Genomic DNA, 22,711 nt, shown 5'->3' with positions numbered 1-22,711 from the left:
TAAGTCATCTGCTGAGCTTACTTTTTACCATAACCTAGCTTATGGGCTGCCATTAGAAAGACAATTTATTTGGCTTTAAAATGACATATTGCAATATACAATATCTTCTATAGTTTTCATGAAATGAGACCAAAACTTACCCCATACCCCAAAGTTTATATTGCAAATTACTGTCACTACTGATTTCAAATTCTACCAAGCTTTTACCTAGACATATTACAAAAGACAGTGATTTGTGTGAAATTTGTTTTATTTGCTACATAGACATGTCACAAATATGAGATAGACTTTTAACAGACAAAATACTGGGATTGAATGGTTGCTGATGTCATGTTTTGAAGGGTACCGTAAAGTCACAGTCTTGCCCACTCGTATGTGTTTTTGTTAAATGTGTTATCTTGTAAGTCATCTGATGAGCTTACTTTTTACTCTAACCTATCTTATGGGCTATTATTGGAAGACAATTTTTGCCAGAAAGCGACCGACATATTGTAATATGCAATATCTTCAATAGTTTTCATGAAATAGGACCAACACTTACCCCATATCCCAAATTCGCAAACTGCAAAGTTTTAGAACAGATGTAGTTTGCAAATCAAACTAAGGGCTGGGGTGATGAGGTGTTTGCTATTTCATTACTACTTAAGATGATATTACAATATTACAATGCATATTACAATATGTCGGTCGCTTTCTGGCAAAAAAAATTATATCAAAGGAAAAAAAACTTTTTAATGATACCCCAATAGCCAACTTATGTTAAAAAATAAGCTCAGCAGATGACTTACAATAAGACAGGTTAAACAAAAATGTATGCGAGTTGGCAATACCATGATTTTGTGGTACCCTTCAAAATATTACTGTTACAGCTACAGCATCACAATATTTTTTCTGTTAAAAGTTCGTTTCAAGTTTCTAACATGAACCTGTAGCAAATAAACTAAATTTAATACAAATTATTGCCCTTTGTATTATGTCCCGGTAAATAGTTGGCAGAATTTGAGATGAGTTTTGACTGTAATTTGGAACATAAACTTTGGGGTGTGGGGTAAGTTGTGGTCCTATTTCATGAAAACTGTAAAAGATATTGCATATTGCAATATATTATTTTAAAGAAGAGTAAATTAACTTTCTAATGATGCCAAACTTGCCACGTTATAATAAAAAATAAGCTCAGTAGACGACTTAAAGAAGACAGGTTTAACGAAAATGTATGCGAGTTGGCAATACTGTGATTTTGCAGTACCATTCAAAATCTGACTGTTACAGCTACAGCATCCGGATATTTTTGTGTTAAAAGTTTATTTCAAGTTTCTAACATGTACCTGTATCAAATAAATCAATTTGATACAAAGCATTGCCTTTTGTTTAATGTCTAGGTAAATAATTGGTAGAATTTAAGATTAGTTTTGACAGTAATTTACGACATAAAACTTTGGGGTATGGGGTAAGTTTTGGTCTCATTTCATGAAAACTATAGAAGATATTGCATATTGCAATATATCATTTTAAAGAAAAGTAAATTAACTTTCAAATGATATTGCATATGCCTCTTTATGTTCAAAATAAGCTCAGCAGAAGACTTACAAGAAGACAGGTTTAACAAAAACGAATGTGATTCAGTAATACTGTGATTTTGCGGAACCCTTCAAAATATGACTGTTACAGCTACAGGATCCCAATATTTTTTCTGTCAAAAGTTTATTTCAGGTTTCTAACATGTACCTGTAGCAAATAACACAAAGTTAATACACAGCATTACCCTTTGTATTATGTCTAGGTAAATAATTGGTAGAATTTATATTAGTTTTGACTGTAATTTGCGACATAAACTTTGGGGTATGGGGTAAATTATGGCCCTATTTCATGAAAACTATAGAAGATATTGCATATTGCTATATACCATTATCAAGAAGAATACATCACCTTTCTAATGATACCCCATAAGCCAGGTCATGTTAAACAGTAAGCTCAGCAGATGACGTACATGAAGACAGGTTTGACAAAAATCCATGTGGGTCACAAAATCGTGATTTTGCGGTACCCTTCAAAACATGACCGTAACAGCTATTGAGTCCCTATATTTTGTCTGTTAAAATCCTATTTCTTATTCTAGGGATCCCAAGGCTTCTGAAAAATACAGGTTATTATCCTGTGCGGTTGGGGGGGGGGGGAGGTGCACGTAGACGCCCCTCTAGCCCACGGCCTAATAGATTGTTAGTAATGCTTGCTGTATAAGTAAGACAAGGAGGCATACACAATTTCCAAATACGTCTTATCAAAATTATTTTATAGAAAATATTTAAAAAGTAAATTATAAAAATAGACAGTCATCAACAATCTATTTACTTTAAGGAGAAAATGGCAATATGACTATGTGTGTGCGTTTTAAAGTCTTCTTTTTAAGGCTGTGCATTAGTTCATTGCATTACAATAAAATGCCCATTCACGATATACCAATGTAGCAAAACTTGCAATTTTAGTGAGTAGAGACAATAATGGATTGTAAATACCCAATTTTGACATTTATTTTCTTCTTCAGCACATTGCAATTAGTAAATAACATCCATAAATCTGTTTGATTTGCTTCATTGGGAGGAAACAATAGTTATTGTATTTTCTTCCGGTTAAAATTGCTGAATTACCAGAAAAAATCGATTTAAAGTTATCCAATTCTATGACGTCATATTTTTTTACTAAAACCTTATGCATTTTAGAAAGACCAGTATCTAAGCTTTCTAAAACTATAAGGTATATGGCATTTCAAGCCAGTTTACTTCATCAAGGAAAGAATGTTGTACCCCTACCCCTAGCTTTTGCACACCCCATACAGATACACGCAATTCAAAATTGACGCCAGAGAAGTAGTGTATAGTTAAATATCTGATGTTAACACTTTTTTCTTGTTTAATATGTCGGAATAAATAATTTAAACACAAAAAGTTGTGAAAATTTTGCTTAATAAAAGTAGATCACAATTGTTACATGGTATTTGGGTAAAAATTTCAAAATTGTCAAAAAAATTCATTTTAAAGTCATCCTATTCTATGTACACAAATTAATTTTGCTAAAGTTGGTATTCCTCAGAAAGAGCAGTATCTGAGCTTTCCAAAAATGTAAGGTTTGTGCTATTTCATGCTAGTTTACTCAATTTATGGGAGGATATAGTACCCCTTACCCCTACCCATTTTTCGCCATTTTTTGCGGTACATACAAATTAAGAACCAGTGCAGACAGGTAGTGCATCCCAAAATATCCAATGTTAACATCTTTTTTCTAGTTCAGCAGATCCCAAAGAACAAAAAAATACCCATGTAGTAGGTTTATGGGGGGGGGGTGCACGGTGGGCCCCTCCAGCCCATGAACAAGTACATACACGCTGACTGCTCACTGCTAATTGTATGTGATCTTCTGTGTATACAAATAAGAATGGCGCGATCTGATTATATGTAATATATTTCTACAGAGTTACTTTATTAGTCTCTGTGAACATAGTTACAGGACACGGTCGGATAGTTTACGTGTCTTTATATGCGAGTGTCTTGTTAGACGGCATCTCTGTCAAATCAAATCTTAGAACATAAGATGTTATGAAGTTATAGAGCGTCTACCTGATGCTGAGATTCAACCTGTTTCAGAGCTGTAGACACAGCAAAGCATTCTAATACAAATTACAAGACCTCAACGTTCACTTACTGACAGCCCTGACGCACAATCATGAAAACAGCTCAAACCGTGACAGGAGTAGCAGACACACTGTGCATGCATGCATACATGCATACATACATACATACATACATACATACATACATACATACATACATACATACATACATACATACATACATACATACATACATACATACATACATACATACATACATACATACATACGTACGTACGTACGTACATACCTACGTACCTACGTACGTACATACATACATACATACATACATACATACATACATACATACATACATACATACATACATACATACATACATACATACATACATACATACATACATGTCATTATTTTTCGATAATGAGACACACATTTTAGGAACACCAATTTAAAAAGCTCTGCTGTATTCTTCATTAGTTAAAGTTTTCAATATCCGTCTTTTGTGACATACATGCAGATAAAGCAGTTTATTCTTTACAGTTGTAATTCTCTTCTCCAAAGTGTTTGACTTTTCTCCATTGTAATAGTCATATGTTACCCCACTAATTTATGTATTACTTCCTTTTCTCTCACTCTACTGATTAATTTAGATATAAATGCACTGCAAGAATAAAATTGAGATCGATGATTTCCGCTTGTCACAAGGCGTTTATCTAGATCCTGTTGCTGTGTAGTCAAGGTGTTAGGTTTGGGGCAAATGACGGACAAATGCGTGTTAATAGCAATATGTATGTATTTGTAATGGCATGATTGATGGCCGTCGAGGGTGTTCATTGAATGAAACGAATGCCGAGGGAGGCGATGCTTTCTGAGAATTCATCGTTGGTGCTAGGCTAATCAACACTTTCATGTGAAATGATTGCTGAATTGCGACCTTCACTTCCAGGAGTCCCTTTCATCTCAACGCATGGCAGACTAATGAAAAAGATTGGAGCGAGGCTACTGAGGCTGCGAGGTTACTGAGTAACAGAGTTTGCTATTTGTCTACGTAGTGCAATCGACTTTAATGGAAGACATCTAATTTGTATTAACCTTGAAAAGGTGGGGTGCAAGCAGATCGACATTTGGTTGTCGCAGTGAAACCTTTGTATAGCATCTTAATTCCTGTATTTTAAGATATTTTACATTCTATCTTATATATCTTTGACGATCGTAATATGTTCTGTCGATTTTTATTTTAAACGACTTCCATTCGGGTTCAAATGTGAGAAGCTTTCGTTTTTTTGTTTTCTTTTTTTTTTGGTGATATAACATGTTCCACTGACATTCCATCCTTCCTTACTTACTTACTTCAAGACAGTGCTTTAGAAATCTACGCTCGTCTTTTGATTTTACAACATTGGAGGAGAATTTAAATATTGATTTTTCGATCTCGCTGGTCTCATAAAGGCCTTGTAAAACTAACATTTTTAACTGTGTAACGATAACAATGTTTTACCACAAACTATAAGGCAAGAAAATTTCATCTCGTATTCTCTGACGTGGTCATAATATATCTGACGGGAAACAGATGAGCCGAATTCATTATACCTGAAAGTTATTTTGGTAAGTCCATCGATATCAGGGTTATTATTGTGATATTGTGTTTGGATTTCGGCATTAAGCATCGTTTCAAATTCCAGCCTTCCCCCACTGGCGCGGGCCATCATTCATTTAGAATACACAATTATGCTGTAAATGTGTATCGTACATCGTTACACTTAGTAGTGAGTTGCAATCTGTAGTAAAAGCGTAATTCCAATCCTGCATGACATTTTAAGAGATCTCGCGCAGTTAAGATTATTCGAGGACAGTGTTTGCCTTAAAAATATACCGCGCATGTAGAAAGCGTTCAAGACTACAAAGCGTCTCTTCAAAGTTGGCTAACAGTACAGATATCGCTCCGTCGCACAAGGCCTGAATTGTTTCATTTTAGCGGCAAACCACTGGCAGCGCATTATTAGTAAATATTTTAAATTTCGTGAACATCTTACACCCGTGGCCACTTTACTGTTGATTAAGCATACTTGATACAGTCAGAAAGTCTGCTTGTATGAAGACAAAACAGACCCTGTCAAGGGTTGTAAATGAGAGCTAATGATTGGCACCCTTTGTTAAAATTTGAGACACAAGATACCACTTTCATTCATGAAAGCCTCTATTATGTGATAATTAGTTTGTTGAGGCAACACACTTTTATGAGATCACTGCTATCGAATCACGCATCCTGTGTGTCCCATACAGACAGTAGTGTGCCTGGAGAAATTAAAATAAACAAGACTTGTACATGGACCACTGAATTGTAATGTTACATTGTATCTCGATCCTGAACACAGGGGGGCAGTTGTAAACTCCCATTTACAACCCCCAGATAGAGCTGGTATTGCCAGTGTACAAACAGAATTTAATCAAGTGGGCTTAGGCTAATCAACAGTAAAGTGGCCACGGGTGTATCATCGTCGCACTGTACGTATAGCTAGTCCACGCTTAGTGCCTACAACATCGTAGGCGAACGCCTTAGTATAATCGATTTAATATGGCGATCTTCTGTTTTAGGGCGTTGCAAATTACCCTTTACGCACAGTATACCTTGGAATGAAGTACATGATAGCCTTTTGTTTTCCATTGAAATTGTAATCTGGTGGGTAAATTTTCTGATGAGAAAATGTGATGTACCCTGTCTCGGCCAATAATGGACGAAAGCAAACTTTGTACGATATGAGGTAAAACCGAGGATATTATGGAGTGCAACGTTTGCTTGAGTCCATTTTGGGTCAGGAGGGGGTACATTTTGGCGATGCCAGTGAATTTGTAGATGTAGAAAACATCTACGGCCACATCTAAAATAATCGGATTATATATATATATATATATATATATATATATATATATATATATATATATATATATATATATATATATATATATATATATATATATATATATATATATATATATATATATATATATATATATATATATATATATATATATATATATATTCCAGTGATTCAAATGGATTACATAGACACTATGTAGCGTAGCTAGGTACGATGTAGCGAGCCAAGGGAGTTTTTCCTAAAACGCGCTCATTGGTTTTATAAAACATGCAGACAGTCATTCATCATAAAATAATTGAAGCAAAATATCCACAATGTATACAGGTTATTTTACATATTAATTACATTATCTAAAAGAGAGGTGAATTTCTATGAGCATGTATATACAGTAAAATTTATGAGTCTTGTATCCGCGATCTCATCAAGGTGGGTGTCGCTGCAGGTCTTCTCGTAATGGTTCGAATATCCTTGACGAACAAGAGCTATCAATATTCATTACCTTCGCCGTTATCGAAAGTATCTTGTCAGTTGGTTGATAATGTTCAAACCGCGGCTAAAAGACATGATTGCGTCTTACGTTGGAATTGCCAGCTGTATGTGTGCTAGCTATTGGTATATACATCCATCAAAGTAGTCGCAAAAGTGTTAATGTTGAGGTTTGGTTACATGAAATGATAAATGATTAACCACTTTTCTGCTAAGTGCGTTTTTTTGGGTTGACATTGGGTTATTGAGATTATACCAATCCTTTTGTGACAGTTTTTAAGCTTGCTGTGCCATCAAAATGATTTTCGATGCCTCAAGGACATAATGAAACCATAAATTAGTTCCCTTCTGTAAATTTAATTTCTTAAGTAAGGACATGGAGTCCCATCATTAAAGTCGTATCGACAATTGCAAATGACCATAGCAACGGCTAGTGGATCGCATGATCAGTTTTAGCTAATTTAATTGTAAATGGATAAATATTAAAGGTGACATTCACTCCATCCGTTTATCTTTTAGTATGTGTACTTGATTTCCATATTTACTTTGCGTTTGTCTGCCAATGACTGTCCAGCTCTAGTGTGTCATAGAAGAAAGGCTCATTTTTAAGGTGATATTTTAAAGGATGACACTCTTTTTTAATCCCAGAAGAATAGACTTTTCATTCACACGCTTCATGTTCAATAGGGATTAGTTGATTTCACGTGATCTGCATGTTGTTAACGAAAACACCTTACCCTAAGTTCACAAAAACAACGAGAGTGGATCTGTACACTCTTGGAAGTTGCCATTATCTGTACATCGTTATGTTGATTTACATATCTAACGGAGTCCTGCTGTTTGCTGGAATTTAAATACATTTCTTTCAAGGTCAATACAATAATAATTGAATAGATAGTATATATTTTGACACTAATGATTCAAGTACCAAGTGCATTAATGGATCGATTATATATATATATATATATATATATATATATATATATATATATATATATATATATATATATATATATATATATATATATATATATATATATATATATATATATATATATATATATATATATATATATATATATATATATTTAAAAGCTTCACTGCTTTGACATTGTATAACCGCAGTGATTGTCTAGTGCGAATCAAAATTGCGTTTGAGGTAGTACACACATTGAAGTTGGAAAGCTTATATACTTAAAATTTTCCTCGATGTAACTTTCAACCATTTTCTTATCAAATGATGAATAAAATCAGGGGTCAACGTGCAAAATTTAGTACTACAGAAATAGATTGCCTAACATTTACTCATACTGGAAATGAAAAATGGCTGCCATTTCTGTGTTAACGCCACGAAGAAAAATACAATTTTCGATCTTCGTAAAACTATAGAGTGACAGTGAAAATATCTGTTTTTACTCCAAAAGCTTTAACATGAGCCCCAACAAGCGGTAGATAGGCAAGAAAATAATTGGAAAAAAATTGAGAGTTCGAATATCCGTGTCTGAGATGAATTCTGCCGGAAATGATAATCAGGTTTTGTAAACGTCGTTTAGTGTTATCCATCTAAATTGCTGCCTAAATACTATTAGGTTAGTCGTCATCGACAATTATCAGAAAATTAGTCCTTTCAAACCCCTGCATATTTTCGAGGCCCATTTTTCTGAATTTTCTTTCAGTGTTTATCTGACCCTGATTACGGTCTATATCGGCGCAAAATAATGAAAATATTATTTCGAATTGGCCTCATGATATGCTTCATTTCAGCGGGTATAATAATCCCTTTTTCTTTGTATAAATATTTTACTAGCTTTTGAATACAGTCCTGGGATTACGTCTTCTACTTGTAATTTCTAGATATATAACATTCGCGTGTCCATTGGTTACTGATGAATACATATTCGATATCCGATCGATACAGCATGAATAAAAATGACAGCAAATCTTTCTTTGTTTTCAACAGGGGAAATGATCAAAAAACATTCCAAAAGTAATAGATTTAATTCCCGGAGTGACTGCAGAGTGTTAATGATATGTTGAATATATATTACATATTATCCAGAAGTGGATTTCCGAAACACTATGACATTGAACTTAACTCCTATTTCAAGTGGGGCGTAATAAGGTGTTATCAACGAGAGTAGCGATAGCGATCGAAAACACGTGTGTCTAATATATGGATATTATGCACATACTAACCGTTCACGAGAGTATTAGTGTATGTTTTTCCCTATGGTCTGTGGGTGCCGAAAAAGAATCGATTTTACAAGAGCATACAGAGGGAAGCAGACTTTTTTGCTCGACTCCTAGGCCCAAAGAAAAACAAACAATGTATGCTTTTAAGGGAACATTGCCAAATAATATGTGTTTGTAATACATGCACCTCATCCGATGTTCAGACTGAACTATCAAGATATTCTGCTGCTAATACTCGTCTGGCTCTCAGACAACATCAGTAATTTTCTACTTGTAGATGAGTAAATGGCCTTTCAAAATTAACCAGCCAAATGTAATCTGAAAGTTACCTGTTAATCAGTAAACAGTTTTGGAAACTGTTAACAGGGTTGGCTCTTTGCATGTATCAGCACCAAGAATGGCGTACATATGATTCTTCATCGGGGACTATATCGCCAGATGCAGTGTAACAGAAGAGTACATGTATATACACAAAAAACTAAATACATTAGGCACAAAGAAAGTTTATTTATCGAGCTTAATGCAATTGCGGAACATATCAACAAGTATAGATAAAGTATCAACAGACGTAGGTACATACGTACTTACGATTGTACATAGATACATAGATACATAGATACATACATACATACATACATACATACATACATACATACATACATACATACATACATACATACATACATACATACATACATACATACTCCCTTTTTACAACTCAAATGAATTGGGAGACTTTGGAAGAAATTATCTGACTTAACAGTAACTATAATAACTTTTTCATGCACTTACTTCTTGAAGGGCCACATGGGTTATGACAGCTTCGTTCTTCACATCCTAAATATGGAATAAAAGGTATGTTATTAAACTGCAAACAGCTGTAGGGACATTTTTGTCACAATATCCCTCGAAGATATGTCGTTAATCATGCTATTATAATTTCCTTTCGATGAACTTTGTAAGAAAAATAAGAATACCGTGTTCGTCTGAAGGGCTGTCATGACATTTTCATATTCGAGAGACCTTTATTGGTAAAGACATCGTCAGCGTGATCTGGCTGAAAATATTGATCAGAAAGCAAATCATATCATTGGCCGAGGAATGCATCACTTTTAAGTAGGGCAAAGGTCACAAATATTTAGAATAAGATGTTTCGAGTCAATGGTTAGGTTGTACTTTACATCTGCATTACACTCAGCTATACAGAAACATTTAATATTCAAAGTGAATTTTACGCTCACTTCAGTATGCTAGTATGATATGCTTTAAAATCTCAAAGTAAATAACTTGTGCATTAATCGACCTGCCTTACTGACTATATAATAGGTAGACATTCTTTGGGCAAAAACGCCTCGGGTGAAAGAGGGAAAGGGAAAGTCGCCAGTTTAAGGAATACGTTGAACTATTGACTAAATCAAATGCAAACGCAATCAAGGTGTTGAATTCTTGCCTTCCAGTTTCATGTTTGACCCTGTTTTTCCTATACATGTCAAAGACAACGGTTACCACAGAACCATAGATTTTTCTATTCTCTATGGCCAGTTACAAGTTCTTGAGCAATGAAAGGAACTGGGTAATTTTGAGACTAATTTTTACAACTTTTTATTACAAGTTAAATACAAATATGCTACCGAACATCGACAATTATTACCACTACGGAAAACTAAAAAGATTGTATGTATTTTTCATAAATCAATTCTATGTTTATTTGACATCTTTCCTGAAATATTTTCATTGACTTTCCCCTTCTCATAAGTCTGCAAACTTGATCTGAACAGGAAAGAGTGTACAACTTTTTCCTGTATCGGCCGATAACTGACAGTTCACCTTAAAAGATATTATAAAGTCTTGAAAATGTGAAATATATCAACCGTGAAATTCAAATGTCGATGCGCGATATGATGACTCTTAAAGATATATACCATTTACTATCAGTCGAAATTCTGTTACATTTCTATTTTCTTTACAGAAAAAATGGCCTATTTAGCTGAGGAAGCCCCTTATGCGATTTGATTGAGAACGCTAACGTATGTAGTGTCATCGGAGATGTAAAAAATACAAGTAAATTAATAGCGATTGGTTTCTCAAATTTCAGTACAAGTTAATAATTTATCGTATCGGCGAGGTTAGTTACAAGAAGTGTGGCACGCTTGTCTAGTGTATTGACAAACAATTTCACTTCCATGACGTCAGTTATATTCTTGATCAAGGTTAACGACAATATGCATGTTTTAAGTTCAAGGTAAATGTCTAATGGATGTTCTCCTTCATTAGCAAACATAATTGACCATGAAGCTAGCTCTGTAATGAGGTTTTAACAAGCATACGTCTCCATCGAATTAATATCCTAAAATGCGCACGATGTTTATCTCACTCGCGTTGTTTAGTTATTTTCATTTTTAATGTGTTCATATATTTTGATCGTTCATCAAATCCAGAACTATGACATCTTGAAATTTATAGAAACGCAACCTAAAGTCATCCTATGCGTAAATGGACATCATTCTTTAACAACTGGTACAATGTGATTTACCATGTACATAAATAACATTTACTTTGATGCAAAATATTTATTTTGCCTAAACGATATTAGCTTGAAGATTATGGGAAGTTTGCATTGTCATTGAAGTCTGTATAGGAGTAAGCATATTACTGCCCCGACTCCTTGTTCAGCAGTCTCTGATGTTGACTGTTACTACATCCAGTTCGTTCTTACATTTGCACAATGTAGCATAGATGCCCATATTGACTACACATATTGCGCATAAACATTTGCAATCACTTCGTTTTGCACAAAGGTTCGAATTTCCTGGTTCTATTTCCGTTTTTGGGTTCTTATTTGTACAATCAATTACAGCAATTAGAAATACAATTTTGCTAGCAGGAGATAGTCCCTCGTGCCCATGAGATACATTCTATTTCTTTAATATAAAATTGTTCCTCCGGACTTCCATATTTGATGTTGCTGCTAAGCCAAACATAGTTATCAGGTATACCTACACACAAGTATTTCGTCATTGTTCATGATAACCGAAATGTTGCGTTTGCATTATTAATGCATAGACCCGGCGATTCTTAGACTCAATCAGTTGTTTGGAGCAAAATAAATCTACGATCTACTTACATGATCTCTTAAAACGTTAAAAATTATGAAACGACTTAATTGATCAATAAATAAAATACCGGAAGAATAGACCAAATAAGAAATTTAATGGAACTAATACCCGTGTGGAACACAAATGTTAACCGCCGCCAAAACGTTTATACTCGGCCTTTGAAATTAATTTTTCATTCAAATCCAATCATCTGTGATTTAAAAAAACATCCGCAGAAATCGTGGATTCAGTTATTATTTGTTGCCCTTCATAGACTATTAGTCTAAGACGAATCCGGTTGATGAGCGGTCTGTAAGCTTACACTTCAATGGATGTCGGAAATGTTTCTCCGGCAGATCCGCAACAGAAATAGGAGGGAAAATTTTATGACTAATAGGAGAATCATCGTTGCCATGCCTACATAGGGATTTCAAGGTCAATGCATCATTTTGAGGAGGGGTTCAATCTACGGCTGTGCAGTGTTTAACTTGGAGGAGTGAAGTGATCGCATGGTGTAGGTACACTAGAGGGCCATTAACCTTAGACCTGTAGAACTACCCTGCCGAGTAGTCTCTATATAGCCTTAGGACTCTCTCTCTCTCTCTCTCTCTCTCTCTCTCTCTCTCTCTCTCTCTCTCTCTCTCTCTCCTATTTATTTTGTTTGTATATCACGTACAAATTCAATCAATTTTGCATGGCTAATTGAAATATGCTGAACCGACGTATGAAGGAACATATCTTAGCCCACGCTCTTAGATGGAGAAAGAGGCTATATTACTTAGATTTATGAGAAATGTATGCTAATTATCTGTAGACTGAGCCACCATACGTCGACATATTGTGTAATGTGAATGAGCTGTTATATTTGACAGTAAAAATATCTTTTTTGACATCACTTAATTTAATAGTTTATTTTAGAGAGATACCTCATTTCTTCTTGAGGGAAGGCCAATCTAAACACAGAGCTTCTCACTTTATCGAAAACAAATTACATCATCCAAGAACTATTCCCATGTGCCTCATGTGGCAGGCTAGTCTGTCATGACTGTCTACATGAACAATACACCTGAACACAAGTCTAATACATGATGGCTAATGCAAAAATGATGTCACCAACGAAACTGGATGGAAGTCATTTCGACATTTTTGGCGTCCCTTGAGCTTTGAACGCGTTCATTAGCTTATCCCACCCATAGATGGAAAAATTAACTTGACCACCTTCTGCGAAATCACTCATATTACAGATCCATTTATGACAGATGGGAACCTGCATCAACACAGACAGCTGGGGAATCAAGCACAAAAAACAGCACTCTCGACATTTGACTCCTAGCATATTAAATTAGACGCAGGGTACTGCAAATCAGAGCTCTCCCGATGATGTATGCCTGCAGCGTAGATCTTCCATTAACTTGGTTATCAAAGCCTTAAGGTCGGTTTTCACGTTTGAAAAAGCGTTCTTTCAACCAGTGGTTAATGACTTTCTGGTCCACTGTTGTTTAGACAATAGGTGAGAAATGACAAAGTGAATTACGTCCAACCGACATGTTATCTTAAAGGACGACTATTTTAACCCCACGATCTTCAAATTTATATTATTTAAGTCGACCAGAACATATAAATAAATATCTTTGGATAGCAAAAAGTACTCTCCTTTGCACCTAAAACATCTGTTCACCTATTATGCAAAATAACTACTTCCATTCAGAAAACACTTTCCCTGCCAATAAAATGAGAAATGCCGAGAAACATTATGTTACCCTAATACTCAAGAATTGTTGTCCTTAGCATTACTTTTCTTTGATATATGAGTCCTACCGTGTCAAACGATTTGATGCTAGTCAGGAAATAAAATGCACAAACTGAAAATGGAAATGCCAAGATTTTATTGTATTACGGTGTCCTAGCTAGTCCCCTCCTATCGTTTTAGCTCACGTATTCACAATCGTGGGCTAATGTTATAGCAATGTCTGTCTGTCTGTCTGTCTGTCCGTGTGTGTGTGAGTGAGTGTGCGTGTCTGTCTGTCTGTCTGTCTGTCTGTTTACACGACAGTGTCAAGGTAATAATTGGCTCATTTACATATTTCATGAAGTTTTGTAATTGGTCATATAATTCTAAAATAAATGCACCAAATGTGATAAAATCTGCTGCAGATACTGACCCAACAGATATTTGACAGTGTTGTAAAGCATTTAGTAGTGTGAAGTTAATTAAGGGTTCATTTACATATTTAAAACTTTGTAATTAGGTATACAACTCTGAATTTACTGAACCAAATTTGGTGATACCTGCTACAGATATATATATATATATATATATATATATATATATATATATATATATATATATATATATATATATATATGTATATATATATATATATATATATATATATATAAGGTTTGAAAATGTCGCAACCAAAGCAATTATTATTTATCAAATTTTAACACGACCTACAAATAGAATGGTACGTCCCAAACATATAAATGAGAGTGTTGCTAAGAACCCTTCTTCTGTCTGAAGATTGCAGAATGCATGAAACTTAAGTGAAAGAACTCATTACTTTGTACTCTAAGCAATTTGTCTATTACGCTCCGCTTTCGCATCGAGTACTGTAATTTCCCGCGAGGACATCTCTATACTTCGAAATATTATATATATATATATATATATATATATATATATATATATATATATATATATATATATATATATATTATATATATATATACGTATACTTGAGATGTACAGATAGCTCCCAGTGTTGTTCGTAGCGTGGTTTGGTAATAGTAGATTATATATATATATATATAATATTGTCAAGCATTTATGAATTAATCTACGGATAAGGTTTGAATTTCATAAATATGAGAATATAATTAAGCAATAAATCACACCCAGCGGCGGTATACCTCGAGATTTTGACCAGTTCACGACATATATGCACGAGCGATAGCGAGTGCATATATGGAGTAAACTGTCAAAATCGAGTAATATATCGTTGTTGGGTGTGATTTATTGCTATTATATCATAAAAGTTTATTGAAATCCTGGCGAGGAACGACAAAAACATATTTTTGCTCAAGCTGAGAGCTCGCGCGTATGCCAGCTGTGGTATATCGCCAATATACCACGGTTGTTTCGCGTCTCAACCAATCAGATCACTGTATTTGCGCCATCAATATACTGGTATGATATAATAGCGATTATAACATAGCGATTATGTCATTTTTGTGAAACTTTCGAGAGTGGTAGCACAATGTTTCAGCGAAACAAAAGGCGATTTACAATCAAGTGTGTTAGACAGCTCTTTGAAGCGAGATACTTACCACATCGACAACCTGATAAAAGCTGAGGCTCATCTTCACCACGATTGGCTGGGCGCTTTCGTTCATCGGCAATACCATACGATTATAGCCACCGAGCAGCTGCTCAAGTAGTCTGCTGTGTATCTCGGCAACACCATGCATTGCATCTATGTTGACAATGATGAGAAAAAGAAAATATTGATGGTCTTTTTTTCTCGATATCAACAAGCAGGGCGTTTCGTGACGCGGTACAACGGATTTTCCTTAACTCAAGGGTTGCCCAGAAGTCAGTATAAATGAACTCAGACAGGTTGGCAGTATTCGAAATGCAGATATTCGCAGTCAGTTGATATCACGGAAAATTATCTTGGGTTACGAGACATCTATGGTAGAATGCGCCTCGAAACTAAATTGCTTAAACTTTTGCCCAAACTCTCCCCAGGGAAACTTTAAACATTTTTGTCATCAAAATGAAGAATAAGAATTAGAGGTCGCACTGCAAATGTTGGTACCAGAGAAACACAATTTTATAATATCGAAAATGTACTGACATTTGACATTCAAAATGGCTGCCATCCATCCCCGAGGTTTATTCTAGACCTTAATTCCCGATTAACTCATTTCTGTTAAACTGGTCTGAGTAGATGGAAGATTATTGCAGGGCGGTGGGGGGTACCATGAAGATGAAAAAAGAGAACGTAGTGATAATAAGATAGTTGTATGATGTGGTCTGATTTTGCTACAATAATTTGAATACAAAGTAAGATATAGAGGTCATTCGTGGCATCTGTTTGTATTTTTAAGACAAAGACAAGAAAGGCGATTTGAGCAAAAACATTGAACGTAAAAAGTAAACAACCGCCAAAATTAATCATGAACCCAAACCATATTGGCGTAAAACATAAAGTAATGAATAACAAATACAATGTTACTGTTCAAATTTTGTCGCTTGACAGGGCCGTCTTCGAAATCACTATGCTTTATTTCTCTATTCTGTCTGACAGAAAGACTGAAGGTACACATCCTGCGCATAGTTGCAGCTCATTTCGAGATGTTTACAAAAAACAACATCTAGAACGATGTTAAGTTAAAAATTGTTTACTGAGAGTAAGCCTGACAACCTAGTAACAAGAGTTGATCATAAACAGTGTATGCAAAACATAAAAGCTGGTACAGAGGTTTATTACTGAAAATAGCTGCACATTGGACACTGCAGCTTGAAAAATAAGGACAACTGTCTGTGATCGAAATTTGAAGACAAATATATATTTTTGCATATTACAGACATAACATAGACGTCATTCGTGAACAGCCCCATTGAAGTCAGTTTCCAGTCATCTTTGCAACGAGAATATTGTTTTCCATTGTTTTGCATGGTGGGCTAACCATCTATGGTCGAAAATTATATCACAGCACGATTTCCAATAAGTGCATTTGACACAGCTATAATTTCCTGCTCTAAAAGACAGTCTATGAAATCTGTCATCACGCAGACAATTGCCACAACTTCGACTTAATGACTCGCTGTAGACTGTCGCATTGAGAAATAATCGACGGCTCTCCAACTAACGTGTGCAAAAATCGACACGCTAAAATGCTAATTAGATTAAAATGAATTCAATTAAACTCGTTGAGAAATTCAATGGAGAGCTCTTTCCTCCCTCGACCGTAATTTATTTTTCCTGAATTTCGAAATGACACATACTATTAATGTATTGAGTGCATTTGCAAAAGTATTACGGCAGCAAGTAGGTCTCTGTGATACTATTTCGTAAGCTTATTGATGACAAATCAATAAATATCAAAGAACAACGTAATTAAGTCACTACAATCGCTACTATTACACTGCCACCTATAATAATACGTAAATCCGATGATGTTACATAAACAACTGTATTTATTTCCTAATTATTCACTGTTGTGCATAAACACATACATACACGCATGCATGCATGCATGCATACATACATACATACATACATACATACATACATACATACATACATACATACATACATACATACATACATACATACATACATACATACATACATACATACATACATACGTACGTACGTACGTACGTACGTACATAGACAGACAGACAGACAGACAGACAGACAGACAGACAGACAGACACATACAGACAGACATACATACGATTCGTAGACAGCCTTTATCATTTAGATGAAAGGTTTATTACGTAAGCATTTAAATCCCCTCTTAATGATAAAATCTATCGAAAGATGAAAATTTGTTTTTCAAAAAGTGAGACAGTGGTGACAGTCCACTATATGTTCTGTCTGATACATTAGATTATGTCAATTTTGAATTATTTAAAGAGCATGCATCTAGGGCGATGAAAACACACTTTTGATGCAAATTACCTGACTTTATTATACATGTAAGAACCTCCTGAAGGATGATACGTAATCAACTTTCAGTAAATCCCATAGCTTTATCATCGTCCAGGTAAGCGGCTTTTTAATTGAAAGTGTTGGGTATATATAGGTATATAGGTACTTCCCAGGGTGAAATTTGATACTCTGCGATCGCATACTTACGGCGATAATATGTGATTTTTCTGTTCGCAAGTCTAAAATTTAAATTTGCAGAGTAATTGGCCATTATTTCAGAGTGGTGGGTTAGTCATTTAACCGGAGACAAGGAACTCGCTTTCTCAGTACATCGGGTCACATCTAAATAGAAAGATGATAACGTATGGTGCGAGTTTGTTCCTTTCAACACCTTTGCTAAGTACATCTTTAGCAAAAAGGTTAAACTCAATGAAACCCTTCAGGTTGTTTGGAAAGTGTCATCTAAAAAAGCATATTGTATGGATTGGTTCAGAAATACTTGAAACCTACTTGCAAATGTACGTGACGAAATTGTTCAAGATCGAACATAAACGAAATATATTGCATTGTAAAGGGCAGCTTAGTTCAATGTAGAGTGTCGTAGTTTGATGTGGCATAGTATAATTCAGTGAAGTGTAGTTTAGTGGTGCGGTTAAATTCTGTATATTCTCTTCAGTTGGTAAGAGTGATATAAAATAGGTTTTACCGCTGTTATCTTTCGATGTTTGAAGGCAATGATCCCTAACATCAGTATTTGCATTACTTGTAGCATGATGCTTTATAACTGAAAGATATTTTATTGGTATTGTATATTTCCATCCCGTTGAGCAATATATTTTTGCCGTGTGTTTATGCCATCATGGAAGAGTCTCATGTCATAGGGTACGTTATCGGAAACTAGTTTTAGAATGTTCGACTGTATATCACTGAAGGATGTCGAGTAGTTGCGATTTTTATTAAAAAGACTCGACTCATCTCCAGTAAACTTATTCGCGTCCAATCAGCGAGAATTTCACAATTCTCGAGAATACTACCAGAATAAATAATTCAAGTCCATGCATTAGGGAAATTACACTCATTTCCAACTCAAAGGGATTACGTTAACATCAATATATCTCGGAAATCATACTCTCCGGATTATGGAACCCCAATAGGGCAGTAGCTTTATCGCTGTAATGATAAGATTCGATTTTTAAGGTCTTGTCACATAAAATGTCCTCAAGTGCCTTAAAACTTTACATCAACCCTGAATTTTGTCGAGCAAGCAAAATTCAGCAAAACGCTTTAAAGCATCGTTACAGAAGGCTGCCGACTGTACTCGTGTCGCTATACATGCAGTATGTTATGTGTCATATATAGATTTTTGGCGTGTAATTTGATTTTTTTCCGCCCGTTGTAATTCTGAATAACTTTTTAAACTAGCACCGAACAAATGTGATAATTAATGGTGTATAAATGGGATTCAACATTTGCTTCAAAAAATTACCCATCTTCCATATCTGAGGTTTGCGGTGGTATTCGCGAAAGAATATAATCTACATAGTCATCGAGTCAAATAACCATCATTAGTCCTCTAAGCTATCTTCTCGAACTCCAGCTAATTATATTGTTTATGATAACTAGAAACACCAAGAATGTTTTCCCTCTCACAGAATAGCTTATCGCAAACACATGTATCTTCTTGCAGCCATATTTACGTGCGTATACATTAGCAAAATTATCATGATATGACTTTAAAAGACGCCTTTATTGGTAACATTTTCATGAAATACCACCTGCAATATTCATTTGCCTTTCTAGAATTTTAATGCGGGCCAAAATGTGTGAAAACAAAAACTTCATACTGTCCCACCCTAGCTTTGCAATGTCAGATTTCGGTAAGACTTACGTTAGGCAACTTTTGATCGGTTCCGGGCTATCCATGTCGTTTGGTTTTCTCGGTAGACCGAAATTTGGCCGCTTCCTGTTGGAAATGTAGATGTTACGTGGGTTGTAATTACCCGTCACGAATCTTCATCGTCTGACACAAGAGCAAAATTCGCAGCCATTTTGCCTACAGGGCATATCTAAAATGTTTCTGAAGTTACCAAGGGCCTCCAATCGTTTTCTAACTTCAAAGAGGGTGATTTATTTTCGAGGAACGACTTTACGTCGACAATGAACAATGAAGGGACAATTATTTGTTACACGCACGCGTAGGAGTCAATGTACTACGTGAAAATCTTCCAAGATTTATCTATCACTTTCACGTCTTCTTCAGCCGATATTCTCATATTTTCGCTATTATTGAGATTCGCCTACGATAAGGCAATCTACCTGCAGTAACATAATTTACGGTGTTTACTCTTTTCGTGCTTAATTGTATTGCGGAGTGAGTTGAAGTATCTTTTGTAAATTGTGTATGCATCCCTTAAGACGCCCTTTCAATTTGGATTGGAAATCTGTGACCGTGAAGAGAGAAACACGATTTAAGACTGCTTCTTCGTATACTTGCATCCACCTACCCATCCACCCACACATCCAACTGGTCTTACATATTTTTACAGTAATGATTAAATCAGTGCGTATACAGTGCGTATATTATTTTGCAAGTATCAGATCTATAACAGTAGCGAAACCATGGCAGTACACATGTTGAAGAGACAACAGGTATCGGACGTAACAGTCTTACAGATAATTTTAATTAATCACAATAGGTATCACTTTGGCTTGACATCGATCAAAATTTCACTTAATTCTTTCTAGGTCTGGAGATTTGCAATTTAAAGTTAACATTGAACATGAGGCTGACATTGCCAATTGACCTTTCGAAGTCTGATCACGTCAGTCATCGTGTTTTCTGAACGCCGGAGTAAATCCTCAAAGTCACAATATTTCCCCCAAGCAGAATTAGTAAGACGAGCCGCCACTTCAATAATGTATCCATGCTTAACTGATAAGTCATGTGTTTTTTATATTCCCATCGCCGTGTACGGTAGCACGAGCCAAGATTAACAAGAGGTACGCGTCTCCCTGAAGAGTTTACTCTTATTCCACCACGAAAGTCACTTTTCGTTTTTCAGTTGGCAGCTGTATCATGGCAACATATTGCGTTCAGGAAGTCCGATCACCCTCGGAGCCTTAGGGCATAAACCATCAGATCTTGGGAGGGAGTGGCCAAAACGGGAAGAACTAGTATGGTATATAGTATCAATTGATACTTTTGGAAAAATTTTATGACTTGAAATTGAAAAACAACAGGAGATATAGGGTTGGAATATTTTCATGCTTTTCCACCTCGAGCAACAACACGTCAAATCTAGAACGCGAATCATGCCATCCTCGCCCAAATCAGATTGTCCATTCCTTCGAAATTAGTAATTTGTTTCTATTTGCCTCTACATTCTGGCTAACAAGCTTGTAACGAGATAGCCCCCTCTGCTCATCGGATGAGAACCGTACCGTTTTATCATTATTGAATATTTCTTAAGTGAGCATAGAAAAGCGGGGAAACATTGTTTTTAGGTCGTCTGTCGGACAACCTATATGTGTGGCAAGTTGTACTCGATTAACTGCAATATGTGGTCACCTAACTACCTTAGTCATGTAGCTAAATATGACTCGAAGCTATTGTGTCAGCCAGACTATTGGTTTGAAAGAAGAATGGATTTAGTCCTGAAATATCTCAAGGGTGTAATTATAGCAATGTAACGAGGAGCGATGGCTACGGTAACGCGCCTACAAATAGCTTTTGAATGTTCTTTCTTTCCAGAAGGGGAAAAAGACTGGTTTTGTTAATTGAAGATAAGATTACGTTCACATGAGGACGAAAAATGATTAAAGCTGATAGATCAATAAAGCTTTACGAAATTGTATACGGACTTGTTGCCCAAGAGGCAGTGGCCAAACGCAATCGCCACATAATGTTACGGCATCTATCACAAACGCTTCATTTTAAATTGCTGCCTTTGTCGCCGTTAGAACAAAACAAATCAATCGTGAAGGATGGTATTCTACACATGTATCCCTGTTTGACTTCATGTTACACCGCTTATATAAACAACTGAAAAAAGCTGAATAATTTTTGTGTGAATTATTGAAAAAAGAACAAATTTTTGGTTCGGCAGAAGTTGATTATTAGACAATCTTAGTTTTACGCGAATCCAAAGATAGGTGAAACAGGATCGCCCGATGTACGAATTAACTTTTTTCCCTTGTGCAATAGAAAGTCAACAAGACTTCTATACCCTATATGAGTCCAGCTGCCGAGAACAAGTCCAGTAAAATTATAAGTGGGTTAATTCAGGGAAGTAATCATTAAAACGTCCGCATTTTAATTTTCTATATTTAACATGTTTCTATCTTCGTCCATACTTGATATCCTTTTTCAGAACGTAGTGTGCATGAGAGTGAGATAGTAACCTGTTCGAATTTCACAGAAGTAGATTCTGATGGATGACTTTCACATCTGCAACTCCACGGAAACCATTATAGAGAACTCTAGGATGCCGTCGTGTTAAAGCACAAATTTAACACAAGGTGACAAACGGTCCGACTTTAAACCTGATAGCATTAGAGAGAAGGGAATGGACAGCTTTCAGAAAATCCCCAGCCATGGCTTGTTAGCAATCTGGTGAAACTTTATATTCCCTCCTGAAAGGAAAAAGGGCTTGATATCCTCTTAGACTTAGATTAAATGATGTCGATGAGGTACTAAAGTTTCTTATATAAAAAGGACGGAAAGGACTCAAACACGAAAAGTATACCAGTCTATGACGTAGGTACTCT

At 35.5% G+C, this 22,711-nt stretch overlaps 1 protein-coding gene across 1 annotated transcript in view; it reads right to left on the bottom strand.

Annotated features, from left to right (window-relative positions):
- The window catches only part of LOC139132501 (neuronal acetylcholine receptor subunit alpha-6-like), a 45,517-nt gene that overhangs the window by 12,470 nt on the left and 10,336 nt on the right, over nt 1-22,711 (bottom strand). The window contains exons 2-3 of the mRNA XM_070698824.1: nt 15,609-15,754; nt 9,976-10,020 (exon numbers count right to left, since the gene is read on the bottom strand). Coding sequence (XP_070554925.1) covers nt 9,976-10,020; nt 15,609-15,754 — 191 coding nt within the window. The remainder of the gene's footprint in view (nt 1-9,975; nt 10,021-15,608; nt 15,755-22,711) is intronic.

Source organism: Ptychodera flava, chromosome 5 (genome assembly GCF_041260155.1).
Source record: "Ptychodera flava strain L36383 chromosome 5, AS_Pfla_20210202, whole genome shotgun sequence".
Classification (NCBI taxonomy): domain Eukaryota; kingdom Metazoa; phylum Hemichordata; class Enteropneusta; family Ptychoderidae; genus Ptychodera; species Ptychodera flava.
Note: the sequence above shows the minus strand (reverse complement) of the source record. Positions and strands in the feature narration are given on the sequence as shown.